Source organism: Nicotiana tomentosiformis, chromosome 8, assembly GCF_000390325.3.
Source record: "Nicotiana tomentosiformis chromosome 8, ASM39032v3, whole genome shotgun sequence".
Taxonomy (NCBI): domain Eukaryota; kingdom Viridiplantae; phylum Streptophyta; class Magnoliopsida; order Solanales; family Solanaceae; genus Nicotiana; species Nicotiana tomentosiformis.
In genome coordinates this window covers 136920743-136941730 of record NC_090819.1, presented here as the reverse complement: position 1 = coordinate 136941730, position 20988 = coordinate 136920743, and the positions used below count along the sequence as shown (strand labels likewise).

At 41.6% G+C, this 20988-nt stretch overlaps 1 protein-coding gene across 2 annotated transcripts; it reads left to right on the top strand.

Moving 5' to 3' along the window:
- The first annotated feature begins 2744 nt into the window (after positions 1 to 2744).
- LOC104105377 (uncharacterized) lies at positions 2745 to 8169 on the top strand. Of its 2 annotated transcripts, none has more exons than XM_009613661.4 (4): positions 2745 to 2906; positions 3893 to 4276; positions 5123 to 7006; positions 7896 to 8169. In XM_009613661.4, exons 2-4 carry the CDS (start codon positions 3927 to 3929, stop codon positions 7999 to 8001), a joined length of 2340 nt encoding a protein of 779 aa, XP_009611956.1. In that variant the 5' UTR covers positions 2745 to 2906; positions 3893 to 3926; the 3' UTR covers positions 8002 to 8169. The 2 variants fall into 2 exon arrangements, with proteins under 2 accessions (XP_009611956.1, XP_033514358.1); XM_033658467.2 differs by having other exon boundaries at positions 2904 to 3004.
- The last annotated feature ends 12819 nt before the right edge of the window (positions 8170 to 20988 follow it).

The following is a 20988-nucleotide window of genomic DNA, read 5'->3' as shown; positions in this document are numbered from 1 at the left end:
CCTGTCTAGATCGAGGTCCCCCAAAGCTTGAGTTTCCCGAATCACCCCTTCGGAAAAAAATGGGAAAGGTGGGTGAATCTTCGATTGATGCTGCCCCAAAAGATTCACTTGGAGCATTCTCTTCGATTCGAGGGCCTTTTCATACGTATCCCCCATCTGTTGGCTCCGATGAGATGAGTCTTCGATCTCCGATAATTCGGGGATTCTACCCAAAGTTTTCTCCAGTATATCCTCAGTTCGAGACAGAGCCTCATGAAGCATCATCGATCCAGCAGCCGGTGGGGCATCAGTGGTTCTCTTTGTTCGGGATGCCAGTGCGGACCCATCATTTTCTTCTTCTTCTTCTTCTTCTTCTTCTTCTTCATCATCTTCATCCCGTAGATGCAGAAATGATTCCCCGGTCAAAGGAATGGCATTCTTGTTCGGCTTACGAACCGTCCTCTTCTTCGGTTTTGGATCTTCGGGAATGATGGCTTATTTCCTTTTATTTCCCTTCACCGGCTTTGGGACAAAGGCCAAAGTTTCTTCCTCGTTGGACAAGGGCCTCAAAACCGCATCTTTACCTAGACATGCATATGGAAAATTTTGTTAAGATATTCAAAAAACTACCTCGTTCGAACTATCAAAGAGTACAAGAAAGGGGCTTACCATGATTTTTGGCCTCCCACCGACCCTTTGACAAATCGCTCCATGAGCGCTCGCGTATGTAGAGGTCGAAACAAGAATTCGTACCCAGTTCTTGAGATCGGAAACTGCTCCGGGCATCCAGGGAACCGCTACATCACAAAAAAAGAGTGTCGATGAGAAAAGAAATGAAAGAACAAAATAGAAGCAAAATCAGGATCATACTTACGTTTCATATTCCACTCCTCGAGAAAGGGCATCTTTTCGGTCAGAATCAGGTCTGAAGTCCTCACTCAAATGAACTTGCCCATTCAACCCTGATCCCTGTCCTTATCAAAACTCGAGAACATAGCCTTGGAAGCCCGACACTGAAGTTTTATTAACCCTCCTCGAAAAAGTCGAGGACAATACAATCGGATAAGATGGTCGAGGGTGAACGACATCCCCTCAATTTTGCTCACGAAATATCGGATCAGGATAACGATCCGCCAAAAAGAAGGATGGACCTGGCCTAGGGTTATTTGGTATTGACGACAAAATTCAATAATAACGAAATCGAGGGGACCTAACGTGAAAGGGTAAGTATACACATTTAAAAACTCTTTCACGTAAGAAGTGATATCTTCGTTAGAAGAAGGAATCATTATTTCTTTTTTTTTTTATCCCAATTTCAATCTTTCTTTAGTTGTTAGAGGTGCTTTTCGGTTATCGAACATATGTACCTCGATACTGGTTCATATCGGCCAGGGACCGATGAGCCTTTATCGACCTTAAAATCAGAAGTAAGGACACACACCCCAGGAACGTTCTCCTCAGGCAATGGTTCTGCCGGTGTATCATCGGCGGCACATTGTGAAGATGAAGCCTTCTCTTTCTGAGGAATGGTTTGTGATGTTTTCACCATTTTCGAATTCAAAGGTGAGAAATAAAGGAAAGTGACAATTTGGTAGAATTGAAGAGGGGCTTTTGCAAAAAGAAATCACAGATTTACGGATAAGTTAGAGAATACGAAAATGGACTTGAAAAATTTGAAAGATAAAAGATGTAAAAGTGATAAATGATAAAAGGAAGGGTTATTTATAGGTTCAAGCGATGACGGTTCAGTATTAGCGGTGGCCGACCACCACCTGACATGCATTAAATGCCTTGAAAGACTAAATCGACGGAACAACTATCACATGCGTCACACTCGAACCCCATTGAAATTCCAGGTTATAATCCGATCGTGCCGTTAAAAAATCATATCGTTTCTCACCACATTCTTTCTGAGAAACGAAGGGACTATTTGTATAAGGTCGAAATAGATTTCGCCCTTCGCACGTCTGCTCGAGTTCGAATGATAGTCGATCAAAATGAGACTTCGAGATGGTTTCCAAAGACGGAGCGAACAAGCCTCGAATCCGAGGGGCCGGAGACCAACCAACATCGACCCCGAATCAAGTCAAGGGTCCAAGTCAGAATCGAGCTTAAGCCAAAGACCGAGAGCTCGAGTTAGAATCGGGCTCAAGTCGAGATCAAAAGCCCAAGTTAGACTGGACTCATAGACATAAGCCGTTGCAATCCCACTATGTGAGGGAATCTTGGCAAGAATCGAGGAAGAGACAATTTATCACGGGTCCTCCACTATATGCTTTATTTTATTATAAATAAAGTAGGATCCCTCTACTATAAAAGGGGAATCCTTGTAAGCATAGGACACCTCAGACACTGTAACAAAAGATCACTTCTCAGATTGAAAGATATCTCCCTGTGCTTGTTTTACTTTATCTTATTCATTCTTTTTTTGCTCACTATTCTCATTTTCATAGTTAGGAATACACATTTCTATTTCTCTAAAGGTAAAGAAGCTATGTTGAACCTTTTCCTCCTTCCTAATTCTATGCGTTCTTCCACAATTTGTAGCGCACATCCTCAAAAAGTGATGAATATTAGATAAAATAAATAAATAAATAAATATTTGTACATAAAAATGTCTTTTAAGTAATTAAAAGTATAAAGGCAAAAAGGAAAAAAGAATAATTAGAAGGACAAAGGCGGTTTACGTGAGAGGGGAAAGTTTGACATTTTAGGGCAAGTTACAGGGCGAAAGTAGTCATTAAATCAATTAGGGTTAATTACGCTCGCCTCCCTCAAGTACAAAACTACATCCGATTCAGAGCCACAAAGTTGAATCTCTCTCTTCGCGGCCCTCCCTCTTTCTCTCATCTACCACTTTACCCTAATTTCTTATTCTTCAAAACTTTGCTGCAAAAATTGCCTCATCTTCCAACATCATCAGAAAGGTACTATTATCCACTTTTCCTCAATTGCCCCAAAGATTTGATTATTTGCACATTCTCCACCAATGAATTTTCTTCAATTCTATTTCGACCTGTACGAGGTTGTTTCAAACCCATGTTTTTTCCCCCTTCTTCTTTACAAGTGTCACTCTCATATTTTAAGCTTTTACGTGTTTTTACTTTCATGGGTGTTCCATATTTATTGACTTCTTTTGTTGCTAGCTTTAAGTTTTTATTGTTTAATTATGCCTTGGATAAAGCTTTGATTTTTTTTTTTTTTGAATTGGCAATGTAGATTGATTTGATTTTCAGGGTCCATTTAAACTTATTGATACAGATGATTCATATAGCTAATACCAACTTTTTTGTTGTAATTAAAGTCTTGTTTTCGATTTTTTGCTTCCCTTTTTTGCAGTTTCTGAATAAGTTGAGTTTGTTGCTAGCTTTAAATTTTCATTGTTTACTTATGGCTGTGGTAAATATTTGAGCTTTTTTCTTGAATTGGGAATGCATGTTGTCCCTTTGAACTTATTGTTATATATGATTAATTTAGCCAATACCAACTTTGTTGTTGTAATTGATCTCTTGTTTCTTTTTTGTTCTTTCATTTTTTGCTGTTTTTGAATTATTTGAGTTTGTTGCTAGCTGTAAACTTTCATTGTTTAACTATGCATGTGATAAAGATTTGAGCTTTTTCCTTGAATTTGGAATGTAGGTTGATTTTCAAGGTCCATTTAAACTTACATATGATTCGTATTGCTTATACAAAACGTTGTTATTGTAACTAAACTCTTGTTTTTTGAGTTTATGTTCTATTGCACTGATGGTGAAAAAATGATTCATATAATCTTGTCGCATAAAAGTTAATTGCAGGTAACTCTATATAATAAGATTAATTGGTAATGTAGAATAAATTGTAAGTAATCAATGTTATAGAATGATGGTCTAAAGGAATCATTATGACCGTCTTCTTTTTTTTTTTTTTGCAGTTTTTGAATTGGTTGTGGATTTTATGCTGGCCTAATGGCTTCGAAGAAAATAATTGCAATATGTCAATCTGGAGGAGAGTTTGTGACAAACAATGAGGATGGAACTTTGACATATACAGGTGGAGAGGCTTATGCTTTGGATGTTGATGACCAGACAGTTTTGGCTGACTTTAAGAAAGAAGTAGCAGAGAACTTTCAGTTTGCTACTGAAGGAATGACAATAAAATATTTTCTTCCTGGGAATAAGAAGACTCTCATTACTATATCTAAAGATAAGGACCTCAAACGTATGATTAATTTCTTCAAGGATGCTGATCAAGTTGAGATTTTTATAATTTATGATGAAGCTGTTGTGAGAAATGTGCCCAATGTCTCTGCTAGTAGGTACGTACTTTTCTTCTGTTTTAGTTCAGTTTATTTGTTTTTTTAAACTCATATGATGTAGACAAAAGAGGTCTAAATGGAGTGCAATGTATGTCGAGAATTGGTATAATCGGCTCAACTAGTTTGGGATTGAGGTGTAATAGTTGTGCTCAGTGGCAAAGCCAAAAAATTTAACATCGGTTATTCAAGAAAAATGCAAACTTGCACAATGAGTGAATACACTTAACTATCAAGGTATTCAACAATTCATATGTAAATACAGTCAAACCTCTTTATAATGATCATCGTTTGCCCCTACATTTTTTGGCTGCTATAGTGTAATGCTATTAAAGGGACCTTGAAGCAACTGCAAAGTTGTATCCGTGTGACCTATAAGTCACGGGTTCGACTTGTGAAAGCAGCCACTAATGCTTGCATTAGGGTAGACTGTCTACATCACACTCTTTGGAGTGCGACCCTTTCCCGGACCTTGTGTGAACTGAACGCGAGATGCCTTGTGCAATGGGCTGCCCTTTTTATAGTGTAATGCTATTTAGTGAATATATAATATAAGATAACATGAAAAATCAGTTCCAAAAAAACTTGGCCGTTATAGCGAAATGTTGTTATAAAGGATGACTGTTATAGAGAGGTCTGACAGTATATACCAAAAAGGAAATTTTTTACTCTATTTGTGTATAATTTTGCGACGAAGAGGATTCAGTTGAACCCACCACCAAAAGAACTACATAATAGAAACTTTCCAAGTGCTTTGTTACGCTGATTCTTTTAGATGTGAATGAGTTTGAAATGCATGCTTTCTCTTATTGGATTCTTAAAATGTTAATGGCTTGCTTGCTTGTGCAGGTCGACAACTGCGTCAGAGGCAGCGGTTACTCCTCCCACCCCTGCGGATATGATCCATTGTGATGATCTGCTTGGTGCAAATGCTTCCGTTGACACAACTCTCCTGTGTTCCTATCCCGGCAACAATGAGGAGAACACGGAGAGGCATCGCAGAGCAGCTACACAATGGGAGAACACAATAACTGGTGTGGGTCAAAGGTTCAATAGTTTTGCTGAATTTCGTGAAGCTCTGCATAAATACTCAATTGCCCATGGATTCACTTATAGGTATAAGAAAAATGATAGTCGCAGGGTAACTGCTAAATGCAAGGCTGAAGGTTGTTCTTGGTGCATATATGCGTCAAGGTTGCCTACGACTCAGCTAATATGCATTAAGAAAATGAATGCGAAGCATACATGTGATGGAGCTGCTGTTAAAGCTGGGTACCGATCAACGAGAGGATGGATGGGTAGTATAATAAAGGAAAAGTTGAAGGTTGCTCCGAACTACAAGCCCAAGGATATAGCAAAAGATATTGAGCGTGAATATGGCATTCAATTGAACTATTCTCAGGCAAGGCGTGCAAAAGAAAAGGCAAGAGAGCAGCTTCAGGGTTCTTTCAAAGAGGCATACAGTCAATTACCCTTATTCTGTGAGAAAATTAGAGAAACTAATCCTGGTAGTGTTGCTACAATTGCTACTAAGGAGGACTCGAGTTTCCATCGTCTGTTTATTGCATTTCATGCCTCAATATCTGGTTTTCAACAAGGTTGCTGCCCTCTTCTTTTCCTGGACAGCATTCTTCTCTATGCGAAGTATCAAGGAACACTTTTGGCGGCCGTAGGTGTAGATGGAAATGATGGCGTTTTTCCAGTAGCCTTTGCAGTTGTAGATGAAGAGACTGGCGACAACTGGCATTGGTTTCTTTCAGAGCTTAAATCTGCTGTCCCAACATCCTGTCCGATAACTTTTGTTTCTGATTCCCAAAGAGGTATAAGAGAGTCATTGCAAAATGTGTTTGGTGAGCAGTGTTACCATGGCTTTTGTCTGCGTTATCTTGCTGAAAAACTTAATAATGATTTAAAAGGGCAGTTTTCACATGAAGCCAGGCGCCTTATGATCCAAGATTTATACGCTGCCGCTTGTGCCTCAAAGCTTGAGTCTTTCGACCGCTGTGTTGAGAATTTGAAAGCTATCTCACCCGAAGTTTACAATTGGGTCACTAGAAGTGAGCCTGAACACTGGGCAAATGCATTTTTTGGAGGGGCAAGGTATGGCCACTTGACATCCAACTTCGGCCAGCTTTTTTATGATTGGGTAGCGGAGGTGAACGAGCTGCCAATAACTCAAATGGTTGATGCATTACGAGGTAAAATAATGGAATTGATATATACTAGGCGTGTTGATTCCAGTCAGTGGGTTACGCCATTGACCCCTGTGATGGAACAAAAACTTCAAAGTGAAACGTCACGAGCAAGGTCGCTTCAAGTGTTACCCTCACACGGGAGCACATTTGAAGTGCACGGTGAATCTGTTGAAGTAGTTGATATTGATCAGTGGGATTGTAGTTGCAGAGAGTGGCAGCTTAACGGGTTGCCATGTTGCCATGCTATTGCTGTTTTTGAATGCCTAGGGAGGAGCCCCTATGATCATTGCTCCAGATACTTCTCAACTGAGACTTACCATGTGACATATGCCGAATCAATTAACCCCATACCTAATCTCGAAAAACCAATAAAAGGTGAACCCGATATGGACCATGTGGCCATTGTTGTTACTCCTCCACCAACAAAACGTCCACCTGGCCGACCAAAGATGAAAAAGGTGGACACTTTTGACATAGTCAAACGTCAGATGCAGTGTAGCAAGTGTAAGGGTCTGGGCCACAATAAGAAGACATGCGGGTAGGTGCTCTGCCCTTTTCTCTGATTATGGAACTGAAAAACTTGCTTCTTTCAATCAGTAAAATATATTCTAGTATAGCTGTTTGTCTTGCTGATCAAATATATTCTCTCTTGTATTCATATATTATCTTTGCCTCATCTCTAGCACTTTGATTTCCTTGACGTTCAGCGATTTCTTACCAAATCCATATTAAAAAGCTCATTGACTGGGAAATACTTATCATACTATAAAAACACATGAAAGTGTGTAAAAATCTAGTACATTCTCATAAATGCACTACACTTAATTTAGTATTTTAATACATAGGCAACTCTCACTAGAACTATCCTTTAACTTCTTTGCTTTTCGGCCTAAGTGGTTGTCTCAAGCTCTATAAAAGGGCATCCCGGTGCACTAAGCTCCTGCTATGCGCGGGGTTCGGGGAAGGGCCGGACCACAAGGGTCTATAGTACGCAGCCTTACCCTGCATTTCTGCAAGAGGCTGTTCCCACGGCTTGAACCCGTGACTTCCTGGTCACATGGCAACAACTTTACCAGTTACTCCAAGGCTCCCCTTCTTGTCTCAAGCTCTATCTGCCAGTTAAATATTCAGACTTTGAGCTAGAGGTTTTATACTCAATTAATTTGAAGATCTAATCAGTTCTTGTTCTTGTGAATAATAATTCACAAGATGAGAGGATGAGTTAAATATTTGAATCACTGTGGAAGCCTGCAGCTTCCATACGGCGTAACTGTTCCCTTAAGTAGGTTTGAAGCATCCCGTAACAGAAGTTTTTGTTACGAAGCATGAAATTGTATTTCACTTGATTTCTTTTATGTGCTTGATTTTACTGTGTGCACGACTACTGGTGTCACTGACTGAACTGTACTTTTGTCATCTGGAAACAGGAAGGTGAATAATATCGATGAATCGGACCCTCTACTACTCACAGGCTTGGTAACCGGAGAACTTGAAGGGAATACAGGATCCTTGGACTCTTCTTCTCCAATGTAGTTAGAATTGGTATATATAGGTACATTTGATAGATATCCTTTGGGACAAGAGTTGATAGAAAGATTTTAGGTAGGTAGCATGGTGATTTTTTTTTTCTATTGTAGTTGGTTTTGTTAGTTAGAATTTATGAAGTTGTGCTCGCAAATTAATTGTGAGAAAGCTTATCCACATCCGATGTTCTTCCTGAAAAGTAATAGCAGGCCTTATACAGAAAGATTAATAAGCAACAATCTGAAAAGTAAACTATGAAGCATTCTCAAAAGCTATACCACAAAGTGGTTCTTCTTAGGCTTAATTCTGAACTTAGTAAGTTGATTGCTATCTATCTTCAGGGTAGCTCTCACTCTTTTCGGTAAGATATTAGCCTCCATAAATAAAGTAGATGTTTTTCTTTGTAAACTCCAGTTAGCAAGAATATCAGCTGTACAATTGGCCTCCCTGTAACAATGAGAAAAGTGAAAGTTGCCTTCCTACACAAGCTCAAAAATTTGCTCCAGCACGAATGATATTTGCTGTTATTGATTGCATTAATGATTACTTGAGAGTCGGATTCAATAATAACCTCCTTGTAACCTTTGTCCAGGCACCATTTAAGGCCCATGAGTATGGCTTTAGCTTCAGCCATATTGTTTGAGCAAAAACCAAAGAAGCTAGAGAAAGCTATCACAAGATTTCCTCTGTGATCTCTTAGAATTCCACCACTCTGCTAGCCTTGGGTTTCCTTTTAGTATTAATTAACAATGAACTTGACCATATTAAACTTAATTTGCTCATTGGAAATATAACAAAATACTCTTAGGTTCTTTACTCCAAGGGCAACTTTGAAAAAAAAGAAGTTAATTACTTCTTGATATCTGAAAAAATCAAATATTGTGCACCATAAAAAAAAGTCAAAAAAATCACTTAAGTGGACTGTAGGGAGTAACAAAAAGGTACAATTGTCTTCTGATTCTTACTTGGCCAAAATTTACATTGGAAATCCTTGAGTTGTCTAAATCCTCCTTGGGCTGAGGTAGGTTTATTAATTTTCCATTTAATGTTGGGATCTCTAAGGGAATAACCCTAGCACATTTCCTACTATTATGAATTAGTCATAAATCTCGTCTCATTAGTTTATGGGATCTTTACGAGAAATAGTCGGCCATATGCATTATTTACTTTTTCTAACCATATACATAGTCTATATATTTATTATATATAATTATACACATATAATACATAAATTATGCATATATTATATCTTCACCGACTATTTTCAGTTTAAGCAGTTGGGTGGGCGGCTCTTACTTTTCAAGTTTATATTGGGCTTATGATACTAATTAACTATCCACTTATCTAATACTCTCTTAGTTCAAATTTATTAACGTAATTTAACATTTATGAAGTGATGACTAAGGTTTGCTTTTATAATAGGTTGGAAGTTTGAGTCGTGTGAAGAGTAAGTGGACACATTGTTATTCCTCTTGAGTGAGTGGGAAGTAAAAAGAATCTAAAAGGAATTAGAGAAAGCACAATGTCTTAGTAGATTTGTTTGACCAAAAATGTAAATCTTGGTTCAACTAATTAAATTTATGCAAATAGGGGTTAATCTTAGTTAATAATAATATCCTAAAGACAAAATTCTCGGTATGGTGATAAATAACACGTATATCTATTCTAAAGGTTATGATGGTGCACAATAATGTCAATGTTCAAGGACCCAAAAAGAAGAAATATAGCATTAAATAGTGATGAATAACAATAAATAATATTTATGTAAATAAAACGTATGGGCCACCGGAGAAAGGATGAAATCAGTGGATGTTCTTTTTGACAATGATAAAATTAGTTTTTGAATATTCGAGTTATTCTTGGATCCGATTAAGAAATTTGGATAAGAATCTTAATAAAAAGGTTATTTTTGTATGTATGTAATAAGACCAAATTCTCTAAATAAAGTCAAAGTGTATTTTACAAATGAATATTTCATGTCCTCTATCATGGTGTCTCTTTCTATTTATAGGGAACACGTTCTTAGAACCTTGATAGTACAAGTGCAGAGAATATCTGCTAGAATATTCTCTTTAATGTCCTATCTTGAAACTAGCCGTTATAACTCTATCAAGGGTATTTGACCTCGGCCTCGATCCTTGATGACTCCTCGACCTCAGTCCTTGCTGGCTCTTCGACCGTGACCTTCATTTTTCATTAAACCACTTCGACATGTGGCGGCTTGAGAATGTTTTGCTAATGCTCCTAACTTAAGTATTCTAGATATAGATTTGACCCATACAGTTAGTCCCTCGCTTATTGAGGCCGACTTCACGGGTGGGTTTGATGAGCCGATCATATTGTTGGTGGTCGAGCTAATCAAGCAGACTACACGGGTTTTGGTTGTTGCGGCGAGCATACGACGTTGTCCTCCGTGGGCCGCACATTTCAAATGCTTCGAATTCCCCGGGTAATTTGCTGGAGTTATGTTCTCCATAGGTTAGGATGACGTCATGATGTCATGCGTCATTATGACGCATATTCCCGATGCGTCGCTTCGTTTCGCGCATGACCTTCGATTATCGTGCCGCTTCGGCTCTGGTGCCAATCATGATGAGCCGTTTTTGGTTTTTGTGCCATGAGTTTTATAAATAGAGATCCCTGAACCTGATTTTGGAGTTTAAACCCTCTAACGTTTCGAAGCTCCATACCTTTCTCTTGCTCTCTCCTTCTCCGAATTTCTTTTTTCTGTTTCATTGACCTATATTGTTCTTCATTCCCTCTCGCTTGTTACTCTCCTCCACTACGTTGAATCATGTCTAACGTATCTTCCGATGCTGGTGAGGGAAGTCGTGTTGCACCCTTGGCAGTGGTGTTCCCCTCCCATGGGGAGAGTGTTTCCGCCATTGTTGAGGATGAAACTTTCCCGTCGGTGGAGGAAATAATCCAGCGTAATCCCGAATCCAGGTCCGACCTTACCAAAGCAGCAGATGCCGTGTTTGGAGTCTTTAAATCAATGATGACGCCTAAGGAATTGGCGGAACTTAATGTCACATTCGGCCTTCCAAACCATGTTGAGCTGATCCCGGCTGAGGGAGACATAGTACATGTTGATCGTCCTGGATACTACTCTCTTTATGTATACCCCTTCCTCATCGGCTAATCTTTCCCCCTCCTCCCGCTAGTGGAGGAATTTTGTCGCCATTACGGAGTCTGCGCGGCTTAGATTGCATCGTATGTCTACAAGGTGATTATGATGCCGACCAAATTCGCCAAGCTGGCCGGGGTCAAGCTGATACTATGACACTTGATACATCTATTCGCCCCTGGCTTTTATAGGGGGCGATCTTGAACCTTCACCATCAAGTAGGCAAATGTTTGGTGGTGAAGATGGACGACAAAGCCAATCGTCAGTTCTGGCTTAACTTCTTCTTTGTCAGGACCAAGGACGTCGTGGCTAACGTCAATGGCTTCCCTGAAGCTTGGAACTACACTCGTAAGTGCCCTGTTTCTTTCTACGTTCGTTTTTTGTTTTGAATTTTGATGTTTTTACTTTTCTCTTTCGTAGACAACGACCAGCCTCCTCCTCTGGCCGTTCATATCTCTGACTGGATCGAGTGACTCCTCCCTCATATCGTAGGGATCCATGATTGGCCATGTTTTTTCAAGAAATTCAAGCCTGCTCTCCCTTCGGCTGGTAATTTCTTTTCTTTGATCGTGGCCGCTCCATTTCCTATTTTGTATGGATTCATTTTGTTAACTTGATGTTGTCTTTTTCTCAGGCAGGGGATCTTCTTGGAGGAGCCGGTCACCAGTGCCCTCTTTCCGAAGGACGGTTGTTGCATCTTCGGCTTCTACTTCCGTTGCGACTACTATGTCTTCGGTACCTGTCTCAAGCTCAGCTGCCATAGTTAGAGAGCCTGTCTGCATTCTATCTGCAACATCTGCTCCTTGACTCTTTTCACTTGTTGATGAGGACGACATCTCTCCCGATGAAGGTGGCCTAATGCCTCATAAGAGGAGAGCCGTGGATAGGGGGGAGAGAGGCCGGCAACTGTTGATGTGGGAGATTGTGGCTTTGTCTTTCGAGAAACGACCACAATGCATATTGGAGAGAGCCCTGAGGCAAGTCCCGAGGCCCCTCACTTGGAGGAAACGAGCATGCGTCTTTTGGGGGACACGGTCGAGGGCGTGGTGCATAATGACGACCTTGCACTTTAGAGGTGCGAGGAGGACTCATCTTCCGGGGTCGTGGCGGATGTCCCTTCTTCGACTGATGATAGAAGGATGGCCACCGCTGAGGAGGACGTTGGATCTGACTCCGACATGGACATGGACGAGTTGAGGATGATCGATGAGGGACTCACTCAACTTGAAGTGAGGTTGGAAGGGGGTTCAAGGACTATTGCGATCCGGATAGATCGTAACCTACTTGTAAACACCGAGGGAATTATCCCTGCCCTTGGTCCTCTTTGTTCTAAAATTAAGGGTACGACCCTCGAGATGATAAATGACAACACTTTGTCTAATAACATTGGTGGCCTTGCTCTCCGATTAAGTACAACTATCGTTCGTTCTTTTCTTTATGTTTTGCTTTCTTTCGTAAGCTCTAATTTCTTTTCTTCGTTTTGCAGACGATTATTTTGGAGATCGAGAGTGCTCGCCGGGAGAAGAAATGTAAAGATATTTACGTGAAGTTGAAAGAAAAGTACTTTAAATGTCTTGAAAAGTATCAGGAGCTCCAGTGTCGGCTCCACGAGAGCGACGATGTGCACCAGCTGGGGGAGGATTTTAAGGAGCGGGACGAGGAGTTAATGCGGGTCGTGGAGAAATGCAGCGTCTTGGAAGAGACATTGATGGGCAAAGAGGAGGAACTCAAGCTTAGCAGGGGCGTAGAAGCCAAATGCAGTGATCTCCAAGCCCAAGTGGTCCTGCTGCAAGGCCAACTCGAAGAATGTTAGTTTAGGGCGGAGGCTCTTAGTGGAGAGGTCGCCGAGAAGCAAGAGGAGTTAGAGAAGGCGGAGTCTGCTCGATCAGAAGCTATGAGGAGGGCGGAGTCCCTTGAAGTGGCGATCCAAACTCTTCGTTTTGAGCGAGAAAATGACTTTTCGATGGCAAGGCTTAAAGAAGAGCGGGTTGATGAAAGGATTGGGGAGTTGGAGGAAGAGAACTCTGACCTTTATGATTGGGTTGCTGCTCTGGAGGCCGAGAAGGCCAAACTACTTGAATGACCTTCTTCATTTGTGGTTTCTGGCTTCCCCAACATTCCTTGTGAGTTGTACGAAGAGTGGATTCATGCCGAAGTCCGATTGGATGTGCTTCGTGAGTTGCATGTAGCAGGCTCCATTTCTGCCGTAGACTTCGATGATGCTTGTGTCAAGGCTCGCAAGGCTCGGATTGCTTGTGGCTATGATCCGACTACTCCTCTTCTTGGTGAGGAAGATGAGGGCAATGAGGATGCTATACATCGCCTTGAGGACAAGGCCTGGTATAATTCCATATACCTTTCGGGAGAAAACTGGATAGGGCACTGAGGGTTAGACCTTTGAGGGTGTTGCGGGCCGTGAAGGTAGTGATCAACAATAGTTCTTTTTTGCTTTTTCTGAAGTTTTTGTGTATTTTTCCTGGCGTCTTTACGAGCCTTTGTAAGAAACCTTTGTTTATAATATCAGAGTTGGCTTTTGCTTTTATTTGCACCTTTCTTATTTGCTGTGGTTTGTTTCTGTATTTTGCTGTTTTTCTCCTTTATGTTTTTTTTGTTGTCCTTGTATATATCAAAGTTTATCGGAATGAGGCCGAGGATTAATATGCGTTATTCAAACTTGGTCGAATCTTTACTTCCTTAAATCGTGGCCGAGGGCCGGTAGGTGTTGTTCGTACTTGGTCGAACTTATCTTTTATTAATCTCGACTGAGGGCCGATGGGTGTTGTTCGAACTTATCCTTTTATTAATCTCGTTCGAGGGCCGGTAGGTATTATTCGAGCGGGGTTGAATGTGACCTTGTCTTAGTCGTGGACGGGGGTCGATAGGCGTTATTCAAGCGGAATTAAACATAACCTTTTCATAATCGTGGCCGAGGGCCGATAGGTGTTGTTCGAGTGGGGTCGAACATAACCTTTTTGTAGTCGTGGCCGAGGGCCGATAGGTATTGTTCGAGCGTGGTCGAACATAGCCTTTTATTAAATCGTGGCCGAGGGCTGATAGGTGTTGTTCGAGCGTGGTCGAACATAACCTTTTGTTAAATCATAGCCGAGGGCCGATATGTGTTATTTGAGTGTGGTCGGATATAACTTTTTGTTAAATCATTGTCGAGGGACGATAGGTGTTATTTGAGCGTGGTCGAACATAACCTTTTATTAAATCATGGCCGAGGGCTGATGGGTGTTGTTTGAGCGTGGTAACATAATCTTTTATTAAATCGTGGCCAAGGGCCGATAGGCGTTGTTCGAGCGTGGTCGAACATAACCTTAACTCAAAAAATGGTGTCCTGATAAATGTAAGATTCTTATTACTTTAACGTTGTTGCTTTGGTTACATACTTGGAGAGAGTTGCAGATTTTAGGTGTTGACTGGCATCCCTGTCCCAGTCTACATAGTCCTTTCATTGTTCGACTTTGAGAGTATCGAGGAGTCATGCAATGAAAGAGTAAAATCCCTCCATCCCTTGCGTATTTCGACTCGATGTGTTCCATTTGTCGCCTCGTTAAAAACCTCCTTGAGAAAACCCAAATGGGAAAAAACTCAAGTGAGGGAAAAAAAGTACGACTTGGGGGACACTCTTTCTCTTAGAAGTTGAAGTATTTGAGGTGGCTGATGTTCCAATTGTTTGGTAATTGCTTTCCTTCCATTGTTTCTAATTGGAATGAACCCTTGTTTGCTTTGACTGTGATTTTGTACGGACTGTCCCAGTTTGTTCCCAGCTTGCCTTTCCATGGGTCTTTGCTCGCTTGAGTTTTGGCTTTGAGCACGTAGTTCCTGACTTTAAGCGGCCAAACCTTTGATTTCTTGTTGTAATAGAGTTCTACTTGCTGTTTTTGGGCGACCATTCTTATGTATGCCATATCTCTTTGTTCTTCGATTTCGTCGAGTTCCTGCCTTCTACTCTCATCATTACTCGTATCGCTTTCGTGAGAGTACTTAGACTGGGTTCTCCGACTTCTACTGGTATTACTTCCTCGGTCCCATAGACCAAAGAGTAGGGCGTCTCTCTTGTGCTCGTCTTCAGAGTTGTTCGATACTCCCATAATACTTCTGGCAGTATTTCCGGCCACAGTCCCTTGGCGTCTTCGAGCTTTTTCTTCATGATGTTTAGTATGGATTTGTTGGAAGACTCTGCTTGTCCGTTACTCGCTGGGTGATATGGAGTTGAGTGTATCCTCTTGATATGCCATTTCTCAAAGAATTTAGCAGTTTTCTTTCTTGTGAACTGGGGTCCGTTGTCACAGCTAATCTCCTTGGGTAGGTCGAATCGACATATGATGTTTCTCCATATAAAGGTGATTACCTCTTGTTCCCGTATTTGGGCGAACACTCATGCTTTCACCCATTTAGATAAATAGTCAGTTAAAACCAAAAGGAATCGTACATCGCCCTGCTGGGAGGGGGCCCATGATGTCCATTCCCCATTTGATAAACGACCATGAGGAGGTGACCGAGTGGAGGTGCTCGCCTACTTGGTGAATCATCGGGGCGTAATTTTGGCATTGTTCGCATTTCCTCACGAATTCTGAGGCATCCTTTTTTATGGTGGGCAAATAGTATCCTGCCCGTATGAGTCATCTGACGAGTGCTCGATTGCCGGAGTAAGCACCGCAATGGACTTCATGGACTTCTTCGAGGACACGTTGAGTCTGGTTTGGGCCCAAGCATTTTTCTAGAGGGTCACCGTAAGTCCTTGTAAAGGTCGCTATGGATGAGACTGTATCCGGCTGCTTGCATTCTTAGTTTCTTGGCTTCTTTTTCGTTGTGTGGGAGTGTGCTATTCTGTAAATAGGCAATAATACAATTGCGTCAATCCCAAGTTAAACTTACAGTTCTTTACCTCGATTTGGTCTAGTGATGAGTTGAGGAGGTGGACTACACTTTTATCCCCGGTCGTGATGCTTTTGGTAGCTGCAAACAGTTTGGCGAGGCCATCCGCTTCAGCATTCTGTGCACGTGGGATCTGTTCGAGCTGACATTCGTCGAACTCAGGCAGTAGCTTATAGATCTCTGTCTGATATATTTGCAACCTTTGTTCCTTAATTTGGAAAGTTCCTGTGACTTGGTTGACTACAAGCTGGGAATCACAACGGAGTTTCATCCGCTTCGCCCCATACTTGAGTGCTAGCATCAACCCTGCAATTACAACCTCATATTCGGTCTCGTTATTAGTCATATCTGGGCACCTTTTGGACTGGCGAATTACTTCGCCCGTGGGGACCTCGAGTACAAGTCCCAGTCCGGATCCTGATGCGTTGGATGCGCCATCGGTGTATAGGACCCAGAGGTCTTGTGTTTGGATGGAAGCTTGGACGACTTCCTTTTTGTCTTCAGGCATTATCTTTGCACTGAAGTCTGTGATAAAGTCGACGAGCACCTGTGACTTTATTGTTGTTCGTGGCTGGTATGTGATATCGTGCTCGCTTAGCTCGATGGCCCACTTGGCCAGCCTCCCCGATATCTCGGGTTTACGCAAAATGCTCCTCAGGGAAAAAGTTGTAATGACCAACATAGTGTGGCACTAGAAATAGGGTCTAAGCTTTCGTCAAGCTACGACCAATGCCAGAGCCAGGTTTTCGAGGTGCAGGTAACTCGTCTCGGTGTCGACGAGTGTTTTGGTAATACAATAGATGGGAGATTGCATACCTTTGTTTTCGCGGATCAGGACTGCAATTACCGCTATTCCAGATATGGCTAGATAGACGAGGAGGTGTTCCCCAGGTTCGGGCTTTGAAATCAGAGGTGGTGATGATAGGTACGCCTTTAGTTCTTGCAAAGATTGGACACACTAGGGGGTCCATTCGAGACCGTTGTCCTTTTTGAGCATTCCAAAAAATTTATGACATATATCAGCGAGATGAATCTCGATAGGGTGGCGATTAGAGCAGTCAACCTTTGGACTTGCTTCTTGGTAGTCAAGAGTTTCGGTATCCCCTTGATAGCTTTGATTTGGTCTGGGTTGACCTCAATCCCCCGTTGTGACACCAAAAAACCCAAGAACTTTCTGGAAGGTATGCCAAACGCGCATTTCTCCGGGTTTAGTTTCATTCCGTACCGTCTTAGTATGTCGAAAGCTTCCTTCAAATGATCGATATGACCCTATACCTTTGCGGACTTGACCAACATATCATCTATATATACTTCTATAGTCTTGCCGAGCTGGTCTTTTAACATCTTCGTGACCAATCTTTGATATGTAGCCCCCGCGTTCTTCAGCCCAAACGACATGACCCTATAACAATACGTTCCTTGGTGGGTGATGAACATGGTTTTTTCCTCCATAAGTATTTGGTTATAGCTTGAGTACGCGTCCAAGAAACTCAATAACTCGTGCCCGGCCATTGCGTGGATGAGTTGGTCGATGTGCGGTAACAGGAACGAATCCTTCGGACATGCTTTGTTCAAGTCTGTGAAATTCACGCATATCCGCCATTTACCATTTTTCTTTTTGACCATCACCATGTTGGTGATCCACTTGGGGTACTTCGACCCCCTGATAGAGCCATTTTCTAATAGTTTCTCCACCTCCTCGCGGACGACATTGTTGCGGGGTTGAATTTATGCTTGACCTGCCTTACTGGGGGTTAGAATGGGTCGACGATTAATTTGTGTGTGGCGACCTCCCTGGGGATGCCTCACATGTCTGCATGGTTGAAGGCAATCAAATCTGCATTGGTTATTAAGAATTGACTGAATGTACCTGGTTCCTGGAGTTTGTAGCCGATGTATGCCTTTTTGCTACAGTCATTGAGGTCCAATTGAACTGGGTCGAGGTCTTCTATGGTCGAATCCGCAGCCTCGACCATATCAGGATCCACGATGACGTCCCTGGTCTCTTCTTGCGTCGACCTCAACCCTGTTGATTGCTATGCCTCTTTTTCCTTGTCCTTTTTCTGTTGGGTTGTCGTGGTGTCTAAGGCAATGCGGTAGCACTCCCGGGACGTACATTGTTCTCCGCATATGTTGAATATTCCACATGGTGTTGGGAATTTAATTACTTGGTATAGGCTGGAGGGGATGGCTCTCATGGGATGTATCCACAGTCATCCCACTATGGCATTGTACGCGGTGGCCTGGTCCATGATGTGGAATGTCGTCTCTAGTGTCATGCCGCTGGCCAAGATGGGGAGTGTAATTTCTCCTGATGTCCGCAGAAGTGCGGACTGCACATAATATGTGCGGCCGTAGAACATGGTCGCACTAACAAGAATTCAAAAAGTTCAGAGAATGTGAAAAATGACCAAGATTGAAACCTTGCCCGAAGTGCGGACCACACATAAATTGTGCAACCGCAGAAGCTGAAGTGCAGCCGCAGATCAGATTGTGCGGCTGCAGAATTTATCCCTGACTCAAGCAATGTGCGGACCGCACATGGAATTGTGCGGCCGCAGAACCTCCCGAAGGGTATTTTTGTCAGCGAATTTTAGGCCATTATAAATAGAAGGGAATCACTTTTTAGTTCAAGTTTTGACGTTTTCTTAGCTGTAGCTGTTGTAGTTTATCATTTTGGGTAATGTGTGATCATTTTGGGACAAAAACATCATAGTTTATCATTTTAATTTTATATTATGGATTTAATTAGTATTTGTTCTTTGTTTTCTTCATTTTCTACTATGAGTAGCTAGATATTTACTAGGGTTGTGACCCAACCCTAGTGTATAAACCTTATGGCTATTTAATTTAATGCTTTTTTATGATTGAGTGTTTGTTATTTAGCCTTGTTCATGCTTTAAATATAGAATTAATGGTTGTAAATATTGATTCATGCATTTTTGACTTAGTCTTTACTCGAGAAAGAGGGACTTAGTCTAGGAAAACTTAACTAACAAGAAATTGGGCTAGTTAAGGATTTGACTAGCCTAATTAAAGGGTTTGAACTAGAGATAGGGAAACCCGACTTGAGCTCATATAACTATTTAGCTTGATATCCATTTGGGCTTGAGAAAGCCAAATTGGAGAAAATCAATCTATGACTGAGAGGTATTGAGTGGGTAACTTAGAGTTGAGAGCTATAATACACCCCAATCAATAAAATAAGTGCTAACATAAGTAACCCATTAGGCGAACACCTAGGCGAAGGTTACATCCCTAGGCTTTTTACCTATTTGAAAACAACAAAAAATAATTAGTCAATCTCTAGTTTTATTTCTCTAATTGAGCATTGATAATGTAGTTTATTGAAGTAATTTGCAAAACCAACGTGATTGAAGTGTATTTAAGTTATTTTGTCTTCACGCATCAAGTATACATTCTAACACCCATTGTTAGCTCCTTAAGGAAATCGACCCCGACTCATAGTTGGGTACTATTCTTCCAACGACCTCTTCCACTCATTGTTGAGTGAGGATTGGGAGTGGATCAGTTTTTGGCATCGTTGCCGGGGAGCTACAACGGTGTTAGCTATATATTTTAATGTGCTTTTCGAATGTCTTCTTTCCCTTCCATGTTACTAACGTGTTTCAGAAATCTTAGGTACAATCATGGAAAACAACAAGCTCGAAAATATGCCTTTGGGGGACTTGGACGACAAGGAGGAACAACTCAATGAGGTACCTCAAGTGCCACAACGAAGAGGCCGGGGACCGCAAGATAATGTGCCCGTTCCACCCCCACCTCCACCACACCTACCACAAGCAGATCCACACCGCATATTTCCCAATGAAAGTTATGCTAGTGCAATAGTCCCTCCCCGTATTAGCGTAGAAAACCTTCAAATCACCAATGTGATGCTCACTTTGCTTGAGCAACGAAGTTTCTTTACCGGTGCTCCAACTTAAAATGCTTACAAACATTTGAAAGGCTTTGTGGATACATGTTGGGGGAGCAAGCAAACTAATGTTTTTGAGGATGCATTGTGGCTAAGGATTTTTCCCTTCTCTCTACGGGGGCAAGCTTTAGATTGGTTGGAACGATTAACACTTGCGATGAGTTGGCGGCCAAGTTCATTGCTAAGTTTTTCTCTCCCTGACACATGGCTACACTTCAAGATGAAATCTATGAATTCAAATAAGCCGAATGAACCACTACACAAAATATGGGAGCGCTATAGAACAATGGTTAAGGAATGTCCCAACAATAATATGATGGAAAACATGTTGCAACAAACATTTTATCATGGGATTAACACAACCAACCAATGTGTAGTGAATCAACTAGCCGATGGGAACTTTATGACTACGCCTTATGCGGAGGCGTGTGAAATCTTAGATGAGATGGCGAAAACGTCGTCGTCCTGGCAATCCCGGGACAATGTCCCACAAGGTGATCCGAATATGATCCACCTCCATAAAGAATTTCAAGAACATGGGCAAGCCATTGCCGAATTGACCACTACTATGACTCAACTAGCAAAGGCTCAACTAAATCAAGTGCAAGCCCCTAATCAAGTTCATGCTATGGAGGGAGTGAATGTTTTGGTGAACAAAGAAGGGGACTAAGGGTCCATAGGTGCAAACTCGAGTGGAGAACTATGTGCAAGATGATGGCAGTTTTGATCAAGATGATTCTTATAATGAGCAAGAGGAGAAAGTACAATATATGAACAATTTTCAAGGGCAAAGAAACAACTTCCAAGGACTAAACCAACAACAATGGAGACCACAAAACAATCATGGCAATTGGAATTCTAACAATCAAGGGAATTGGCATTACAAAAATAATCAAGAAAATTGGAGTGGAAACAACCAAGGAAATTGGGAAGGCAACAACCAAGGTGGTTAGGGTAACAATCAAGGCAACCAGAGGTCGGGTTTTTAAAGGCCCCCAATGTATCAATAACCGAGCAACCCACCTCCTTATCTTTACCATGGTTTAAG

Bases quoted from the DNA above. Each gene is read 5' to 3' on its own strand.
- LOC104105377 (XM_009613661.4), top strand. From the start codon at position 3,927: ATGGCTTCGAAGAAAATAATTGCAATATGTCAATCTGGAGGAGAGTTT. The intron at 4,277-5,122 runs GTACGTACTTTT...TTGCTTGTGCAG, and splicing joins CCCAATGTCTCTGCTAGTAG to GTCGACAACTGCGTCAGAGG. The intron at 7,007-7,895 runs GTAGGTGCTCTG...ATCTGGAAACAG, and splicing joins CACAATAAGAAGACATGCGG to GAAGGTGAATAATATCGATG.